General features: G+C 49.0%; 1 protein-coding gene across 2 annotated transcripts in view; it reads left to right on the top strand.

Moving 5' to 3' along the window:
* The first annotated feature begins 6,311 nt into the window (after nt 1–6,311).
* The window catches only part of PLEKHM2 (pleckstrin homology and RUN domain containing M2), a 34,228-nt gene continuing 20,977 nt past the window's right edge, over nt 6,312–19,562 (top strand). Inside the window, exons 1-6 of one of the 2 annotated variants that reach the window (XM_081923124.1) lie at nt 6,312–6,887; nt 14,704–14,810; nt 16,139–16,248; nt 17,488–17,587; nt 18,324–18,411; nt 19,373–19,559. In XM_081923124.1, the coding sequence (XP_081779250.1) occupies nt 6,825–6,887; nt 14,704–14,810; nt 16,139–16,248; nt 17,488–17,587; nt 18,324–18,411; nt 19,373–19,559 (655 nt within the window). In that variant the 5' untranslated portion in view covers nt 6,312–6,824. The remainder of the gene's footprint in view (nt 6,888–14,703; nt 14,811–16,138; nt 16,249–17,487; nt 17,588–18,323; nt 18,412–19,372; nt 19,560–19,562) is intronic. The other variant, XM_081923123.1, reaches the window with a different exon arrangement.

The following is a 19,562-nucleotide window of genomic DNA, read 5'->3' as shown; positions in this document are numbered from 1 at the left end:
CTGGGTACTCTGCAGCTTGAGTGTTTCCTTGCGTAACTATCTTGCTGCACTGTCCAGTACTCTGTTTACATTGTAATGGCGATTATCTAGTTCCCAGTGGACCAAAATGGTGCATGGCTACATTGGGGTTTGAAAAGCAATGAGCAATTGGGAGTGCTGTTTTTTTTTTTTTTTTTGCACTGAGTGAACCAAGCTCTCATTGGAACCACACAGCTAAGAGAATATTTTGCAAAGAAAATAAATGGTGGAGACAGGGAAGAAAACGTTCCTGGAGGATCATGAAAATGTCCGAGTCCACCGCTGAAAAGATGGGCGAGATGTGTCAGACTTAATCAGGCAGGACTGTCCTGGGTGCAAAGCAATATTGAGACGGCACTAGGAGAGAGAAGGAAAAGAACGGACACCCTCTTTTCAACAATACCCCAATCTAACCACCCCATTATTCTGTTCCTTCTATCATTCAGACATTACAGATCCGCTTTATGGCAGAGAGCAGACCCAAAGCAAAACATGCCCCCTTTTGTTCTGCTCCCTGCCTCACCAGGAACCTGTGTGTGTTGAGTGTCACTAGAACTGATAGGAATGACAATTGGCTTTCATATTTTTCAAAGGGCAGCTGTGTTGCTTTGTCCTGTGGCTCTTGACACAACCCGAGATCTCTTCATTAGGGCTTCAACCTAATTAAAGCTCCAATTGTAGGTGTGAGCTGGGACCTGAAAGAAAGAATTGGGCTGCAAGTCTGCATAATATTTCTGTTCCATCTTCATAATGGCATAGGGGGATTTTTTTGTCATACCCAGGGACATCTTTGCCTCCTCTTCATCTCTTCCTCCGGTAAAGAGGGAAATCCTTACAAAGAAGGCTTTTAGAGTGGAAACCTAGTCCAGGGTGCGGGGGGGGGGGGAGAGAATTCCACGCTAGGGATTATTTGGAAAGAGATTGAAAATAAAACTGCCGAAGTTGTGATTCTATGGAATGCTGGGCACAGTTCTGTTTTCCTTGGCTCCAATGGGATATTGTGAAGCTGCAAAAAGGGCAACCCAAAATGTGTGGGGTTGGTAGTTCTATCTCAGAACAGTAGAACCCCACAGGGTCGTCCGTTGAATGGTGAGAGGGCAGACAAAAGCAGGTATTTATTCACCCAGCGCATGGTGGAACTGTGGAATTCACTGCTGCAAGGTGTAGTGTTGGCTACCAGCCTGGGCTGCCTTAAAAGGGGGAGTGGGCAAATTCAGGGAGGATGCTAGCCATGAAGGCTATGTTGTGGCCGTGCTGTCAGGAGGCACCAATGCTTCCGAGATACCAGTTGCTGGGGTGGTGGGACAATGGGGAGAGTGAGGTTGTCTTCACTTCCTGTTGGGATGCCTGGTTGGCCACTGAGAGAACAGGTGCTGGACTATGCTGGGGTGATCCAGCTTCAGGGCTGCTCTTATGGGCTTCAGTTGCAACTACCATTTTTTTCCTCCTGCAAGAACCTGCTGTGCGATGTTTTGGACTACAACTTGCTTCAGCCCTAAAGCCTGACTTAAAGGATGTCTTCTACCAGCTTTGATTACTTCCCCTTTGCCATTAAGGGCTGCCTCCTTTAATACAAGAGATGGTCCTGGGGTAGGCAATTGGAGGCCTGGCCCTACACTGACCGGCAGCAGCTGTCCAGGGTTTCAGACACAGGAAATTCCCGGCTGCAGATGCCTTCAGGAATTAAAGCTGCAGCCTTCAATGTGTAAAGCAGGTGTTCTGCCACTGAGCACATTTCTGATGGTGACTCTCAGGCCTGAGCGGTTTTGCCCATCTCTGAGCTGGCACAAAACCCAAGGTCTCCCAGGTGGCTATTTGGGGCTCCAAACTCTGCCCTTTGGCTCATGTCAGTGTTGGGGCAGAGCTGGTGGGAATCTTGAGCTGATTATATTTTACTTTTTTAATATTAAAAAACCCCTCATATTTTGGGAAACCTTGAGCCCCTCAGGGCTGCGTTGGCTTTAACTAAAAAATTTGGGAAGCTTACCCCACTAATGGATTTGCCTGTTTTTCATAGGAAATCTGCTTCAGCCATAGGTAAGAATTCTGAATTCTGAGGCAGATGAATGTTGTTGCAGTTCAAAACATCTGGAGGGCACCCAGGTAGAATAGTCTATATAGGGTACCTCTTTTAGAAATACAGTTGCCCCCATTAGCAAGCAACGGTGTCTGCAAATTTGTAAGAGAAGTCTTGGACGAGTTTGGGTAGCTTCCCTACAAAAGAGTGTTGGCAAACATCTTTATTTAAATAATGATCTGAGAGGTTGCCAGAGCCGCCGCCACCCATTCATGATAATAATTTGCAGAAGATGGTGGACAGCTTACCAAAGTGGGGCCTTTTTCACAAGAGGATTCATGACCTCATCTGAAACCTGGCATGCCACAGGGATACTTCTGGAGCACAGCTTTCCAAATTGTGCGTCGCGACACGTTAGTGTGTTGGCTGCATTGTGTAGGTGTGTTGTGCAAATGCTCCTCCTGGGGCTGGAAAGGGGCACGTTTAACCTCTGGTTTGCTAGTAAAACTGAATTACTGTGTCGTGAAATGATGCGTGTCTAAAAAGTCTGGCCCCAACATGAAAAGTTTGGAAAGCTCTGCTCTAGTGTATGGGCCAAGATGGAGAAAATGTCCAATGCCTGTCTGGATACAAAATCATAGAAATGTAGAGCTGGAAAGCTGAAGCTTCCCTGACAGATGTCCATCCAACCTCTGTTTAAAAACCTCCAATGAAGGAATTTCTGTAAACCTTCCAAAGGAGTTGCTGTTGGAACAGCTACTACTGTGAGAAAGTTCTCCCTACTGTTTAGTTATTGCATAAGAACATAAACCCTGTGTGATAGATGCTGAACAGAGGAAAGGTGCTGCATCCAACGTTAGCCCTACTCGAAGTAGGCCCATTGAGATGAATGAACACACCTAACTTGGGCCCAGTAATTTCAGTGTGTCCATTCTTGAGTAGAACTTGTCTGTCCTTGAGCTCAGGCTTTTTCCAGTGGTCTGGGCCTCTCAGGAATCCTCAATCTGTTTTGCTTCAATGCACCCTTCTGGGCTATAAACTTATTTGTTTGGGCTGGGTTGTTCTTGCCACCGACAGCTTCAGCATTGTGGGAGCATTTGGAGTTTTGTTGCTGTTTTTCTGATCAAGCTATGTTTTCTGTTACTGCCACTGGCAGCCAACTTTTGGTTTATTTGGGTTTTTTTAATACTTGGGGATAAACAATCAGAAGAAAAACATGTAAAAACATTTTTAAAAATAAAAAAAGTTTTATCATAATGGTTGTTGAGATTTTTTCCTCCCTTTCTCACGAAAAAACACCTGGAACATAGCTGGGAGAGCTGGGGGGGGGGGCTCATCCAATGAAGCTGAATGTTGGAGAAAAATTGGGACAAACAAGGAGGAGGACTTCTTCACAAAGCACATAATTAAGCTGTGGAACGCACTGCTGCAGGATTTAGTGAGTGCTGAATTGGATGTCTTTAATAATAATAAATTTTATTTACACCCCAGCCAGAGCCGGGGTCAGAGCGGCTAACACCAGTAAAATTACAGTAAAAACATAATAGGGGGGGGAAACCAATTTAAAATACAGGCTAAAATGCAATTTAAAATGCAGCCTCATTTTAAATGTAGCCCATATATCAAAACCAAAAAGGGAGGGAAACATAAGGGTCAGACTGAGTCCAAACCAAAGGCCAGGCGGAACAGCTCTGTCTTGCAGGCCCTGCAGAAAGATGTCAAGTCCCGCAGGGCCCTAGTCTCTTGTGACAGAGCGTTCCACCAAGTCGGGGCCAGTACTGAAAAGGCCCTGGCCCTAGTTGAGACCAATCTAACCACCTTGCGACCTGGGACCTCCAAAATGATGTCATTTGTGGACCTTAAGCTCCTCCGCGGGGCATAGCAGGAGAGGCGGTCCCGTAGGTATATGGGTCCTAGGCCGCATAGGGCGTTAAAGGTCAAAACCAGCACCTTAAACCTGACCCTGTACTCCACCGGGAGCCAGCGCTGTTGGTAAAGCACTGGATGATGTGATCCCGCGGCAAGGGCCCTGTAAGGAGCCTTGCTGCGGCATTCTGCACCCGCTGGAGTTTCTGGGTCAGCTTCAAGGGCAAGTTACAATAATCAAGCCCGGAGGTGACCATCGAATGGATCACTGTGGCCAGATCAGGGCGAGAAAGGGCTTTAAAAGGGGCTTAGACAAAACCATAGATGTGGATATCTTACCTCTGCTATCAGAGGCAGGGTGAATATCTGTTGCTGGCGGAGCATAAGCCAGATAGGGGTTGGCGAGAGAGCACCAATACAGCTCCTTGCCAAGGGCGCAAGGGAGCCTAGACACACTTTGGCAAGTGCTGCTGCACCCATCTCTAGGATACTGGTCCACACAGGCCTTTGATCCAGTAGCGGACTGCTGATGCTGGAGCACTTTTGTATTCTTGCTTGCATCCCCTCAAGCACTTCTGCACACCTTTCCCACTGCACCCTATAAAGTGGTTAGACAGGTTCAGCTTAGCATCTGTGGGTGTGTGACACCTCCAAGGTGCTTACTCCACCAAGCTAACAAGCTCACCCCGAGAAATAGGCCACCGAGTTACCTGTCTGGGCTTGCTTTCCTCTTCCACACCAAGCAGGGGTGGCCAACTCTAGTCTCCGTCTTGTGGTATGACTCATCTCTGTCTTTAATAAATAGGCACGGATTTCACCGGTGAAGCCTTGACAAGCTGACAGAAGGGCCAAACTCCAGCTTGCAATTTGCCTCTGGAATGGAATAGAAACTGGCATTATGGCAAGGACACACAGAGCTACCTCAACACGTAAGAAAATCCACATCGGGGCAATACCTTCATTAGGCCAACTGCCACGTCGTACACGCTGTTTTGTAAAACGTTTTGGTTGGCCTAATGCAAGTATTTTTTCCCCAGGGTGAACGCTGGAATTCTTGTAAGGCTGGTAAGATGTGTGCTTGCAGATTTTAAATTAAGGACATCACTTTTAAAAAAGGACAGCCTTGCAACCCCAAAATACATAGCACAAAAGGAAAACAAATTGGGAGGGAGGAGGAATTGAATAGGTAGAAGTTCTTGGAAGGGTGTTCACACAATAAAATGTGTAAACAGGCTCCCATCCAGCGCCAGAAGGGGGTGAATTAGCACAAGCCAAATTTTAGATTGTAAACTTGCTGGGGGCTGGGACCTTACTCTCCCTTGAAATTTGGAAAACGCCATGTGTGTTGAGGGCAGGAAGTCACGTATTTGCACATGCATATTTACACACACATAATTTTGTTAGCGGAAGGAGAAAAGAAGTGTTTGCAACACTGAGCTGAAGGTTGAAGAAAGTTTTTACCAGAGATGGGGGTGCTGGCATGAGGGTATTGGGTTCTTTATTTATTTTGGTATTTAGAACCTACCTTTCTCTGGTCAGTTCCTACCCTGTGCAGCTTGCAAAAATATATCTCTCAAGAGCTTTAAAAACTATCTTAACAATAACACAAGGCTGCATGGTGGAGGAGATCTGGGTTCAAAGCTGCGTTCAACTGCAAAGCTGCGCTGGTGGACCTTGTTGTTGGCTTCCTCCCTGGGTGGTCGCGGGACTAAAAAGGAGACGGATGCCCTCACACAAAGCCTGGCCCACCTGATAGGTTTGTTGTGAGGAGAACAGCAGGCAGTGCCTCTTGGCTTAGCCTACTTCGCAGGGTTTTATGAGAAAAACAAGGGGGCAAACAAAAAATAGGAGGGGGGGAATAGGAGGGGAAGGGAACAATCACTAAAAAAAACCCCAATTAAACATTCATACAGTTAAAGCAATGGAACCCAAAGTCCTTCACCTATGGGAGGAAGGAAAACTAGATAAGATAGATAGATAGATAGATAGATAGATAGATAGATAGATAGATAGATAGATAGATATACACAACAAAAAACCCCCACAAAGATTTTATTTATAATATTACTGTATAATCATATGGACTCAGCTATACATCTGCAAATACAGCATTCCAAGTGCATTATACAAATGTGACACTAGATGGCGGTGGTGAGCTCATGGCAGATTCAACATAGTTTTCAAAACGTGTCTTTCTTTTTCTAAAGCATTTTCACAGCGGTTTTTGTTTTTTTAATATATGTGTGTGTGTGTGTGTCTAGATTCCACCACGGACTGGTAGAATTGTAGAGTGGGAAGGGGGCCCCTGAAGAGCCCTCACGCTTCTCCCTCTCCTCCTAGGCACACTATATACGCTTTCCCTGTTCCCCCTCAGACCCGGCGAACTACATTTCCCGGTGTCCTTTGCGCGGGCCGAGAGCGGCCTGGCCGGGGACGGACTGCAGCAGCCGCCGGGAGGCAGAGGCGGCGGCAGCGGCGGCGGTCTCGGTGGCTGCCACTTCTTCTCCCGCCTTGCCGGGCCGAGCCTCTCCTCCTCGCTTCCCTTTCCTCACAGGCCGCAGGAGGCCCGAGGCGAGAGGGGCCGGTCCGGCGCTCTCCCTGGGCGCCTCCCCGCTTGTCACGAGGCGGCTCCACCCCGCGGCGGCGGCGGCGGCCCTCCCCCTCCTCCTCTTCCCCGGCCGGTCCCGCTCCTCGGTTCCGCGCAGGATCCTTCCCGAGGGCCCTCTTCGTCCTCCTCTTCCCCGCCCCCGAAGTGCCCCCGGCGGGGGGCGGGCCTTGAGGGTTGGGGGAGGACCTTCCTCTCCGTGGCCCCCGGGGGACCCTCAGGACGGAGGGAGCGAGGGGTCCGCAGCGCCGTGGGGGCGGGCGTCCTCGCCGTCGGGGCGGCCGGGGTCTCCGCCAGAGGAGCGCGTCGGCGCCGGCCATGGAGCCCCCCGGGCAGGTCAAGGACCGCATCCTGGAGAACATCTCCCTCTCCGTCAAGAAGGTCAGCGGGGTTGGGAGGGGTTGTTTTTATTGGGGTGTTGTTGGGGGGGGGGAGACCCACAGACCCGCCACAAGGGTGCCCTTCCCAGCCCCACTCAGCGGCCGTCCACAGACACACACAGCCAGCCACCCCCATCCCAGCCAGTGGCGTAGCGTGGGTTGTCAGCACCCGGGGCAAGGCAAGTAATTTGCACCCCCTAACCCGTGGATTTGCGCCCCCTAACCCGTGGATTTGCGCCCCCTAACCCGTGGATTTGCGCCCCCTAACCCTAACCCCCAGATGTTGCGCCCGGTGCGGCCGGGCCCCCCCTGCACCCCCCACGCTACGCCACTGATCCCAGCATATTCCTTTCACCCCCCTACTCCCAATTCTTATTCGTTGTTATTACTATTACATGTCACTCGTTATTCTTGTTCGCTGTTGTTGCTGTTATTCACAATCATTATGATTTGTTATTAAGATCTGTCAGTTTTCTTGTCCTTTTGCTACCATCATCGGCGTTCTTAAATTTATGACCTTTTCTGTGAACTGCCCTGAGACCTCCAGGTATACGGCAATATATAAATTCTATTATTATTATTATTATTATTATTATTATTATTATTATTATTCCCCCCCCCCTTTGACAGGCAGGCTCCAGGGTTACAGCCTTCGCTTCACTTTCAAAATTAAAAGCAGTTAAACCAAGAGCAGGGTAGGTCACAGGAATCTGAGTCACTTAAAAACTGCTTCATGGGCTCCTTTCGGGGAGGAAGGGCAGGTTATGGATTTAATGCAATATAAATAAAATCGAGAGGTGCTATCCGGTACGAATTACACTCAGAGCTGGACCCGCTGAAGTTGATAGGCGTGGTGGATTTTTGGCCCATTGGTTTCAGTGGGTCTTCTCAGAAGAGGACACAGCCCATTGTTGACGTACCGCAACAATAGTGTTGTTAGTAACGTCGTTTCATCATTGTCACATGTTGTTGATGTGATTAGCCACAGTAGCATAGTATTACTTATAATACTATTAAATCAGCCTTTTTTAGTTCATTGCAGATTACTCAATCCTTTCCCTGCTATAAGCGGCCTATGCTGGGGGATTGTTGTGGGCGTGGGGGAAGAAAGTCAGGGGCAGGGAAGCTGCCATAGAATACAATACTGTACGGGATTCTCCTGCTGGTGTGGGTTCTTCTGAACATTACCCACCCAGGAGCACCCTATCAGGGCCCACCCCATGGTAATGATAACTGCTCAGGCTGTGCTTTCTGACCATTTCATCAAAGCTGTCACCTCTGTTTTAGCACCATATGACATCACTTAACCAGCATCCCTGGTTGTGACTGTACATCTCTTTTCCCGCATGGTCTGCCTTTGCGCCCACAGCCCAGCTACTGTGCTCTCTTGCTTCTTTATCCTAGCTGGACTGTAATAAGCCTGGGTATGCAGTCTCAGCAACAAGCAAGTTGCAGCGCGTGTTGAATTTTCAGTGAGCCAAAGGGCTGCTTTCTTCAGCAATGGATGTTTTTAGAGAAGCCTCTGTTCCCATTTTACTGACAACAAACCGAGGCTGAAGGGAAGGGCTGCAGCTCAGCGGTGGAGCATCTGCTTTCTGTGCAGGTGGGAACATCCCCTGCTCAAAACCCTAGGCAGTCAGTGTGGGTCATCCTGAGCCAGGTGACCAAGGGTCTACCATCCTAAGAACGTAAGGCCAATTGTCCTTGCTGTGGCCAACCAGATTCCTTTGGAAAGTCTGCAAAATGATGGACCTGAGTTCAACAGCATCCTTCCCCTGCTGTGCTTCTCAGCAGCTGCTATTCTGACTGTTTGGCATGCAGCTGTGAATGATAGGTATTTGAGTCCAGCAACATCTGCAGGGTACCCTGATGGCTCCCCACCATGACAGGAAAGCCTCAGTGATTTGTGGAGCTTATCTCTCCCAACCTCTTAAACAAGCAGATGCCTTCAAACAAGCAGAGGCACTTTGCTCTCTGCTGGTCCTTTGCTGCTTGAAGAAACAGCCCATTGATTGGCAGGAAGGAGAGCCAGCAGTGTGTAGTTCTCATAATTCCATTAATTGTGTTTCCCAGCACTGCATCATCCAATTTACCAGTCATTCTTTCTTCTCCTTTGCCTTTTGTAACCTTTTCCCTGCCCCTGACTTTCACCCCCCAAGCCCATAATAACCCACTTATCCAAATGCACAGGCCATTCTGTGCAATATCTGCAGCCAGACATAATATGAAGGGGAAGTGCCTTTGGATAATATATTCAGTTTGCAGAACTAGGATTTTATACTATCTAGATCTAGCTATCCTTTGACATGACTTTGCTTGGTTGTAGGGAACTAGAGGCAAGTCTGTCCTCTTTGTTATCAAACTGTGCCTTTTATATTCACTGCTGAAATCCTTTTTTTTTTTTTTTAAGGCTTCATGCTTTTACTAGATCTGGCCTTTGGATTTCTTTATACCCTATAGTGCTCATCCTTAGCCTTAATCCTAACTAGGGCTGGCAATATATCATCCAAAACTGGATTGAAGCCAATATTGTGATACCGGTTTCATAATTTTTGACTTGGCAATATGTTGTGAATCATGATGTGTGTGTGTGTGTGCTATGCAGAAATCATGATGCAGGAAAAACTGTGAAGCCAGCCAATGCTTCTACATAGTGTCATTCTTATTTCAGACACTGTGATATATCGGTATATTGCAACATTTAGCTGGTGACATATCACAGTGTTGAAAACCAGATATCGCCCAGCCGTAATCCTAAACTGGAGACTCTTACAGTGGTTTACAAAACAGTAATAAAAAGTAACTCACCCTTTGTGGTATATGTATATATGTGTAGTCAAACAGCAATATTCAAAGCAGAGATACACCTGTACAATGCAAATATTTAAAATGTTCAGATAACTGTGTGTGTGCATTCATAAGGCTACTATTGCCCTGACATCTGTCATTCCAGGATGTTGCAGATATTATGCACTGCTTCTTTGCTCAACTTTAGTCCTTTCCACATCCAGGAACAATATGTTCATTTTGGCGTCATCGGGATGTCTCAGATTCTATTAAGAACCGGTCCAATGCAGGCAGGACAGTGGGGTTTCTTCTGAAAGTACATAATGAACACCTTAGCCATTGTTGGTAGGTTAGTCACTGTTTCTACACGGTCCTCTTTGATAGCTCCAGTTAGATAGCGTAACACGCAACATAAAGTAATCACAACTTAAAACCGTTTAAAGCAATCAGCAGTGCACCCTAGATACCAGCAAGGAGATGTCTTCAGACTTGCTTTCATCTTCTCTTCCCCTCTCACTCGCTCAACTCCTCCACCCTCCACCAGCCCCTTGCTCCACATAACCGCTCCTGTCTTCCCCAGGCAAATCCATTTCCACTTGTCCCACAGCAGTTGCACAAATTGCCAGTATTTCATGGCTGGTTCTTCCCACTCAACACGAGATATTGCATAAACTCTAGTGCTGGGTTAGGGAATCTCCAGCCTGTGGCCTACCAGACCTCCCCATTTGGCCCATGTGGTTGTTTTGGCCATGCCCACCTGCTTTCTCCCTGTGGCTGCAAAGCAGAGAAAATGCAAAAACCCTGTAAACTCCTTTCCAAAATTCTGAAGGAAGCAGGTAGAGATCCCAAAACTTTCATAAATTGCTGTCCGGTAGTTTTTTCCTCATAAAATTGGGTCTCCATGAGTTCGTACTGTAAGGTCGCATCACCCGGGGCTCATTTGTGAGGGAAGGGTGGAATATACATTTCATAAACTAGTTAATCAGATGATGGGCCTAGGTTTAATTTTATAAGATGCCCAAATGTTCCCTAACTCCACCCTGGGAGGAGAGCATTGCTGCAACTCCTTCATTCCTCTTGTTTGAAAGTGGGTGGCATAATGCAGTGGGTGCGTGAAGGAGTATTGCAAAATTCTTTGGCAAGAGTTGTGGTCTTTGCCATTGCATATGTGCTAACCTTTTGTGGGCTTTCCTAAAGCACCCTGGGGTGGTATCCAGGTAAGTCCTACTCAGCGTCATCCCATTAAAATCAATGACCCCAAGATAGTCGCACCCACTAATTTCAGTGGGCCTACTCTGAGGAGGACTAACGTGGAATGCAACTCCTGGAGACTGTCGTTTCAGCAAGAAACACAATCCCCTGGGGAGGGGGCTGCTACAGCTCATCTCAGCCCTAGGAATTTCCAAGGAAGAGTGGTATTAAAGGCTTGATTTCTTTCTTTGAGGTGAAGGGGAACAGCTGCATATCAGGTAAATCCATTAATGAAGTTCAGCCAAAGGGTCCTGAGCTTCAGTGGCAGGAACACGGTCTTCTATGTTTAACAACTACTGGGCTGCTTTATAAAACAAGAGTTTCCCACTGGTGCCAGACTGTGTAGCCTGTGCGTTGGGTGCTGTGTCAGGCACCCACCAGCAGGTGCATGGAAGATCTGTGATGCATAGGAGTAGGAGAAAGGTGCTGAGAGTGGCCCCTTGTAGGAGCAGAGCAGCTGTTGGCTGTGTTGGTTGCTGGGCACAGGAGGAGGGAGGCCAAGGCTGGGAGTTGGAAGAGGGAGCTGATGTCCTTCCTTGTCTCCTGCAGCCTGCGGCCAGTCAGGCATGGCATGTGGCCAGGGAAGGGGCAAACGTTGGCATCCAGGCAGCGAAAGTGAGGAGGGCTGCTGTGTGATCAGCTCTGAGCTCTGACAGGGCCCCCAGTTACTGGCTGTAGAGCAGGACCCAAATGGCCACCGAAAGAACGAAATGGAGAAGAGCAACTTTCCAGCTCCCGCGTTACCATCAGCAGAGTTTCCTCCAGCTGTTGCCGTGAGCAGAGAATGCTGTCAAAAGCACATTCCCTCCTTCCTCTCTCGACAAGTTTCACATCAGTACGAGGGCCAGTTTGCAGAAGTTGGCTTAAGTGGGGAGCCCCTTTCCTCTAGGGGGGTTTCAGTGAGCAAGCCACAGTCCTCCTCCTCTCTGCACGGCCCTCTCTTAGTGTGCTTTCCAGGATTTTGCCGCATGGCAGGGGATCTATGGCCTCCCTGCAACCCCCCACTCCGTCCTTTGTGAAGTGGCTGTTCCGTCCTCGAAGGAGCAGTCATATGCTTTGCGTCAGTCTCAGCCTGCTCATCTCATGAACTGCACCAGCCGCTGCCTTTCTGGACTTGTTCCAGTCTTTGGAATCTGCCCAGCGCTGGCAGCCGAGCGCTGAACAAACTGGCTCAGAGTTGCCATGAAAGGGTCTCTGGTGGGCATCACCCCCATCCCATGTGGCCCCCTGTGCCCACAGAGCAGGAGCATGGCAAGCTGAGTTATGTAGTGTTGATTCATTGATCCATCTAGTTCAGTGTCGCCTGCTCTGACTGGCAGCAGCTCTCCAGGGTATCTGGCAGAGAAAGGCATTTTGCTCCTACCTGGGGCCTTTTGCATGCAAAGCATGAGATACCAGCCCTCTGCCCTGGTGACGTATGGACGTTGCAGAGACACTGCTTCCTTTCTGGTCTGAGCAGTTGTGGATCCCCAGTTAGGGACTAGGTGTTCATGAAAAGTATTCCACAGAGCAATAGGCCCCTCAGCACTCCATACGGCAGGGGAGGCTGGGACTGACCCTCTTGTCATGGGGTTATTTTCCACCAGCTCTGAATGGTCAGCCGGGTTCAAGCCGAACATCTCAGCCAGGCGACTGTTTACGGTGCTCTCTCTGTTTGTGTGTCCTGCCTGTGAATGCGCTTGGGCAATCACATGGGTGTCTCTTAAACATGGACGCCGTTTGTTTTGCTTGTCAAAGGGTTTATAAATAGCTCTGTGACTCACCAGACCAGCATTCCCACAGGAGGAAATTTTGCCCTGTCACCTTATGGGTCAGCTTTGCTTGGTGGCATCAGCTGGAGCAGAACCTGATCAGTCAAGTACTGCTTGGCAGGATATCCAGTTGACACGTGAATCGACACCCTGATCAGGGAGGGAGGTCCAGCTTCCTGCCTTTCCTGCTGGTCGGGATTTTTCAGCCCCCTGGAGCAGGTGTTTTTACCAGAACATGCAGTTTTTTCCCCATTGGGTGCAGTGTGAGAAAGTCATATATATAAACTAGGTGCCGAATGGCTCCTTAAACCAAAGTTAGTCACCAACACAGGATGTTTAGTTGCCATTTTTGGGCCAGGAGGCTCTGAAGTCTTATTTTTCAAATGATGGACTGACTGTGATTAATTCTGGCTAGTTCAGATGGCAACCATGAACTAGGTATAGAACGCTGAGAACTTAAAGAAGAAAAGGCAATTGATCCAGGGACAGTCCACATATATTGGCCTGTTCCAACCTCTTTTTTTTAATGGTTACACAGACCATTCGTAACATAAGAATATTCTTCACACCTCCAGATGGTGGAGAAGTCAGGCACCATCCTGGTGCCCAGGTATCTTCGCTTGACGCAAGTGACCGATAGCCAGGTGCAAATGACTAGTTTCGAACACCACTTGGGTGCTGTTCTGCATCCACACCAAGGGTGTGATAGTGTGGTACAGTGGGTGTTGCTGTACTGGGGCCAGGCCTAGAGCCAGTAGTGCGGTCGGACTCTGAGATTTCCTTTATGGTTGGGAAAGAAAGGGTTGTATCCAATTAACATTTATTCAGAGTAGATCCATTGGAATCAATAACTCTGATTAATTTCAGTCCTTTAGTTTCAGTGGCTCCCCAGGGTTTCAAGCAGGGGAGACGCTGCCAGGGCCTGGGACTTTTGGCATGCTTAGCAGATGTTCTGCCGCCGAGCCCCCTTCCCTGTGTGTCCTCCGTGTTGCTTCCCTTGCACTTGCCACCATTAGCCCCTAGGGGGCAGAGCTCCAAGAGGCAGCCAGGCCCCACCCCCTCCAAGCCAGGAGCAGCTCTTCCTTGCGTCCCCCTCCCCTCCTTGCAGTCTATGCTGGAGAGCTTCTGTGCAGGTACACTTTGGGACACACCCCTTGAGTGAGCAATTGCAAAATGGGCGACGGGAGCTATGGGGTGTTGCCTCTCCTGCCCCAGGCTCTCCCTGCGATCCGATCAGCTCGTCGCAGGAGCCTCATTCAGCTGAGCCAGCGCATTGCTTGGGTGTCCCTCCCAAAACTGGCAAGGCTGGGAACCCTGGCTTAGGGAGAAAATGTCCCTCCCACCTTGCTCTGTGCGTCTGATTGGCCGGGAGAACTGTCTGTGTACACAACTGTATCCTAGCAGGCATACAGAGGTGGTGCTGATGGAAGGTACCCACAATAAATATCTCCCTGGCACCCCCTTGCTGCACTGTTGGATCCCTCTTGTCACCTGCAGGAAATAGCTCACAGCCAGAGCACCTGCCTTGCAAACAGAAGGCCCCAGGTTCAGTCCCCGTCAGCAGAGCCAGTGTGGTGTAGTGGTTAAGAGCAGTGGACTCGTAATCTAGTGAACCGGGTTCGCATCTCCGCTCCTCCACATGCAGCTGCTGGGTGACCTTGGGCCAGTCACACTTCTTTGAAGTCTCTCAGCCCCACTCACCTCACAGAGTGTTTGTTGTGGGGGAGGAAGGGAAAAGGAGATTGTTAGCCGCTTTGAGACTCCTTTGGGTAGTGATAAAGTGGGATATCAAATCCAAACTACTACTCTTCTTCTTCATCATCATCATCTTCAGGCAGGGCTGGGAAAAGCCTTTTGAGCCCTTGAGAGGCGTCTGAGCTCCTAGGTGCTTGCCCCCGGACCCCTCTGGGGTGTCGCGATTCCTGCATTGCTACCTTCCGGCTCTACCGTTCTGTAATTCTACAAGGCAGAATGCTCTCCCCCAAAACTCATTCACTGACGTGTTTTTTCTCTTTCTCTCACCCTTAGCTGCAAAGCTACTTCGCCGCCTGCGAGGATGAAACCCCGGCCATCAGGAACCACGACAAGGTCCTGCAGAGGCTCTGCGAGCACCTTGACCATGCGCTGCTGTATGGGTAAGGCAGCCAGGCCTTCCTAACCACTTTCCAGTTCGGTGCTGAAAATATTCCCAACCCCCAGTGCCACTCCTCTCTTTGAAAATGTTGCAAAGGCGAAGGAACACCTGGTGAATTAAGAACCCGGCTTGTTTGTGTGGCACTTGGGAAGGGCTCTTACCGTCCCCCCCCCTTCCTTGTTCGGCCCACTTTACGAAAGAACTGGTGAGCGTTTTCTCTTAAAGCAACAGGCTAGGCGTAAAAGCCCTGCCAGCTTCAGGCAGGAAAAACTGTCAGGCAGATGTTAAAGTCGCCAATATCTCAGTGCGCTTCTACAGATCTAAGGTGCAACTTCGCTCGCAGTACGACGTACGGTTCTCATCACCACCCCTCAGACAGGATCTGAAAACAAAAAGCCAAATGACCGATGGAGCAGCTCCCCTGTGAAGAGAGGTCGCTATGTTTGGGACTTGCTAGTGTAAAGAGCGGAGAAAGGTGGAGAGATGGGATAGAGGCGTGGAGAAAGTGGGCAAGGGGAAGCTTTTCAGAAGGTGAGAGATTCAGGGCAAGCAGGAAGCAGCAGCAGCTTATGAGTTCTCACAGAGCTGAGCTGTGGAACTTGCTGCTCCAGAGGTGGTGATGGACCCCACCTTGGGCAGAAATTCACCGAGGGGAATTGCTAGCTACTGCAGCCACAGTCTTCCTCCAGTATCAGAGATGGCAGGCCATCTGAATGCCAACTGGTGGGGAACAGCCATGGGGCCGTTGTGCTCACGCACTGCCTGTGAGCCTCCTGGAGACGCCAGATTGGCTGCTGCAGGGCAGAACACTTGTCTTGATAGGCTTTTGGCCTGATCCAGCAGCTAAGCTCCTCTGGTGTTCTTATAAGGTGAGAGGTGGTATCTGGAGTCCATTCATGAGCAAGTTGAGTTAGATATTTTGGGTCTGGGCTGGATCTCTCCTGAACTTTTTTTCTGGGGCTGCGGAGGCAATGAAAGGAATTCCATGTGTCTTCCAGGCTGTGTGGCTGGTTGCCCTTACAATTCGGTAAAAGTTACCTGTTTTGCCTTTAGAGTGCCCATTTTAAAGAGAAAAGTTTGCTGGGGTGATGAGTTAAATTCTTCAGGGGAGCAAACTCTTGTCTGACAGAATGCCTGGTTTCAATAATTATTGTAACTGTGTAATGTATTTTATTCCGCTTTGTGTATTATTATTATTTTGTAATGGCTCCAGCTACACAGATAAATAATATTCATATTGCAGGCTGGGCTGTTAAACAGCTCTGAGGCCGAGGCCTTGACACAGTGGCTGTCCTACATCACCCTGTTTTTACTCCTCCATTTCCACAGGCTGCAAGATCTCCCTTCGGGCTACTGGGTCCTGGTGGTTCACTTCACTCGCCGAGAAGCCATTGAGCAGATCGAGGTCCTGGAGCATGTGGCCACCAACTTGGGGCGCAGTAAGTGTGGGCCAGAGCCTGGCTGGCAACCGCCTTCCCGGGATGTAATGTGGCATAGTGTTTGTGTTACCTGTTTTCTGGTTCGACTTAAACCCAACCTGTGTCCTGGAATCTGAAGACAAACCTCTCCTTTGCATCCTGGCTCCTGCCAGGACTAGAGCACTCAGGATGCAGTAGAGAAACTAAGGAACTCTGTCCTTCAGGGGGTCCCTTTGGCCCCTCTCTCCCTGCCTTCCACCACTCAGATAAGACACTTTTATTTAAGCTAACTTTTAATTTGCCCAGTTAGGAATTGTCCTAGTCCTACTCAGAGGAGACGCATTTAAATTAAAAAACCTAAAGTAGTTATGTTCCTTAACTTTGACAGGTCTACCCCGAGTAGGGCTAGCATTGGCTACAATTCTGGATTTTAAATGGCTCTACTCCAGTTATTTTAGCTGTTAACTCTTTTCCTGTGGTCTTTTATTATTATTTTTAATGCTGTATTGCTGTTGTTTCGGGGGTTTTTTAAATCTGCCCTGAGCACTGCCGTTGTTGCTTTCAATACTGTAGAACGAGAGAATATAAACACTTTGAAATGAATGAAACACATATCTTGTTCTAAGCTGTTGCTCCCTTTGGGCTCCTAGCCAAAGGACTGATCCGGTCTTCCAGCTGCCAGGCCACAGTCCTCCTCCTCACAGGGGTCCCCCATCCAGGCACTCCCCCCCAGGCCTACTGTAACCATGTTGTGTTGACTCTGAAATACGTTGGGCAGGGAGGGGAATTTGTGTTCCCTAGACCCCTCTCTGCTGACACAAGGACATGCAAGCTTCTGAGCTGCACTGAGATCTTCGCCAGGCTGCCAGCTTTGTACAGAACCAGGTTCCTTAACAGGGGCAAGGATGCTCTGATCCCATAGTGTTTTGCTGGTTAAAGCAGGGGCTGATTTAAGGCTGGCACCTTTTTCAAAAGGGCTTAATCCTGGGACATTTGATGGGCTTGGCCTTGTGTAATACAGAAAAACCTGTCTTGTCCTGCAACCTGAGGTTAAGGAGCAGGGCATGGCCAGGCCCAGAGTGCATGGCTTCCCAGCACCTCTTGGCAGCAGCTGAGCATTGTCTCATGATGACATCTCGGAGGCATTACCCAAAGCCTGTGCATTGCTCTTGACATTTAACCATGACGGGTGGGAGGTTGCCTACTCCTCATGCAGTGCCCGTAAAGCCCTCTCCTTTTTTGTCCCCCCCCCCCTTGCAGGCCGAGCATGGCTGTACCTGGCCCTCAATGAGAACTCCCTGGAAAGCTACCTGCGCCTTTTCCAGGAGAACCTGAGTCTGCTGCACAAGTACTACGTCAAGTGAGTCTGGCACTGGCATGGAGAAGGCACAGCTGCACTTCCCCCCACCCTTAATGTTCAAACAGTGTATGGGAAGTGCAAACTGTTGAGTCGGCATGTTTTAAAATACATACAACTATTCCAGTTCACTGGTTTCTTAGGTTAATCGTCTTGTTGAATGCACCATAGAAAACACACAAAGTTTACATTATTGGGTGTCTCCACCTAATTGAATATTGCAGTTCAACAGTCTTTGGGTTATTGGGAAAAGGTTTAAACGGTACATATCGTTAGCATGGGTGACTTACTTTCATTTTCTAAATGAAATTCAAATAAACACACTAATTCAGATTCCATTTGGCTGAGGGTGCCAGAAGACTTCTCTTCTCTTTTCTTTTTTTAAATAAAAACTTAATGATTTTATTTAAACAAGACCCGCAAAAGGAAAATGTTTACAACAGTGTAACACAGTTCAGTTCAGAATACCAGACAAAGAAAATTTTCTGGAAAACCAACATATTTTTCTTCAATGATGTTGCAAGGAGTCCGAACAGACAAATCTGCTTATGTGACTTGGAATATTAAATGGAAGCCTTTTCAATCTTTCCTTCCTTGCTGAACTTGCAGAATTTGTCTTTTTGGATTGCAGAAGGAAGGGAAAGATCAGATGGGAAGAGGTTGGGCCTTGTTTTTACCTGGGTGGGCCACGAAACCTCTGGGTTCTTGGATGACCAGCTTCAACTTCTCTCTCCCACAGGAACGCTCTTGTCTGCAGCCACCATCATTTGACCCTCTTCCTCACGCTGGTCTCTGGTTTGGAGTTCATCCGCTTTGATTTGGACCTGGTGAGCAAATCATCTCCTCTTGCTGGAGAGTAGCGGAGAGACACACACACACACAGAAGCAGCAAAGAACAAACTCTTGATGCAAACCTGCCCGGTATTTTTCAATCCCCCTGGCCCCCATTTGACTACCCCAGTCTTTGGCAGCACAACTTCCATCAGGCTTAGAATACACGCACGGAAATTTCCATTCCTCCTTTTGAGTTGCAGCATCTTGTTGGTGCCACGAGGAAAGCTTAATCCACCTCCTGCCCTACCCTTCAATTTCCTGCGTCTACGGCCAAATAAAGATGCTGCATTGATTTTTTCCCCCCATTTTGAAAGGCCCTTGCGTCTTCTGTATTACATTAGCAGCATTTAAGAAGTACTTTGCTAGACACTAGGACTAAGAGCCCTGTGTGGAAAGTGATTTACTGGGCTGGCAGGGGGGAGAGAGAGAGACTCAAGAGGGACCCCTTCATTACATTGGCTGTTCAAACCCCTTTCGCTACAGCCTTCTGATTTAGTCTGGACCAAAGAGGAGCAGCATTTCGCCTTCCTTTTATTCCTTAGGTGCCTTGAGGTGTGTCCTGAGTTTCAGTGGCGAGCCCCTTTCAATTAATTTGCCAACCAGGCGCATCAGTGTCAAGGAGCCTGCAAGCAGACCCTTTCCCCACAAAGATGCCTCTCCCAGGGCTCTGGGTACTGAGACTTCTCCCTAGTCAAGTTACCCCCTCTTGTTCTTCCTTAATAAGCAGCCCTCCGAGCTCTGGCATGGCTGTGGCTCCAGTTCTCTGCAGTGCTTGGAGGCAGCTGGCCACATGCAGGTGCCCTAAGAGAGGTGGTGCCTGGAAGGAGGATGGTGGCAGCAGTGAGCAGCCAGCTGTGCTGCCAGCAGGGGCTCCTTAGGGGAGGCAGGTCAGGAGGGGGGTTTCTCCATTCCCTAGATGAACAGTAACCCCAGGTTTTTCCCTGGCCCTTCCAGGATGCCCCTTACCTGGACCTGGCGCCCTACATGCCAGATTACTACAAGCCTCAGTACCTGCTGGACTTCGAGGACCGCCTGCCCAGCTCAGTCCATGGCTCAGACAGCCTCTCCCTCAACTCCTTCAATTCCGTCACCTCCACCAACCTGGAATGGGACGACAGTGCCATTGCCCCCTCCAGCGAGGGTA

This window comes from Podarcis melisellensis (genome assembly GCF_964234715.1).
Source record: "Podarcis melisellensis genome assembly, chromosome: 8".
Classification (NCBI taxonomy): domain Eukaryota; kingdom Metazoa; phylum Chordata; class Lepidosauria; order Squamata; family Lacertidae; genus Podarcis; species Podarcis melisellensis.
This window is presented reverse-complemented; position numbering and strand designations above follow the sequence as displayed.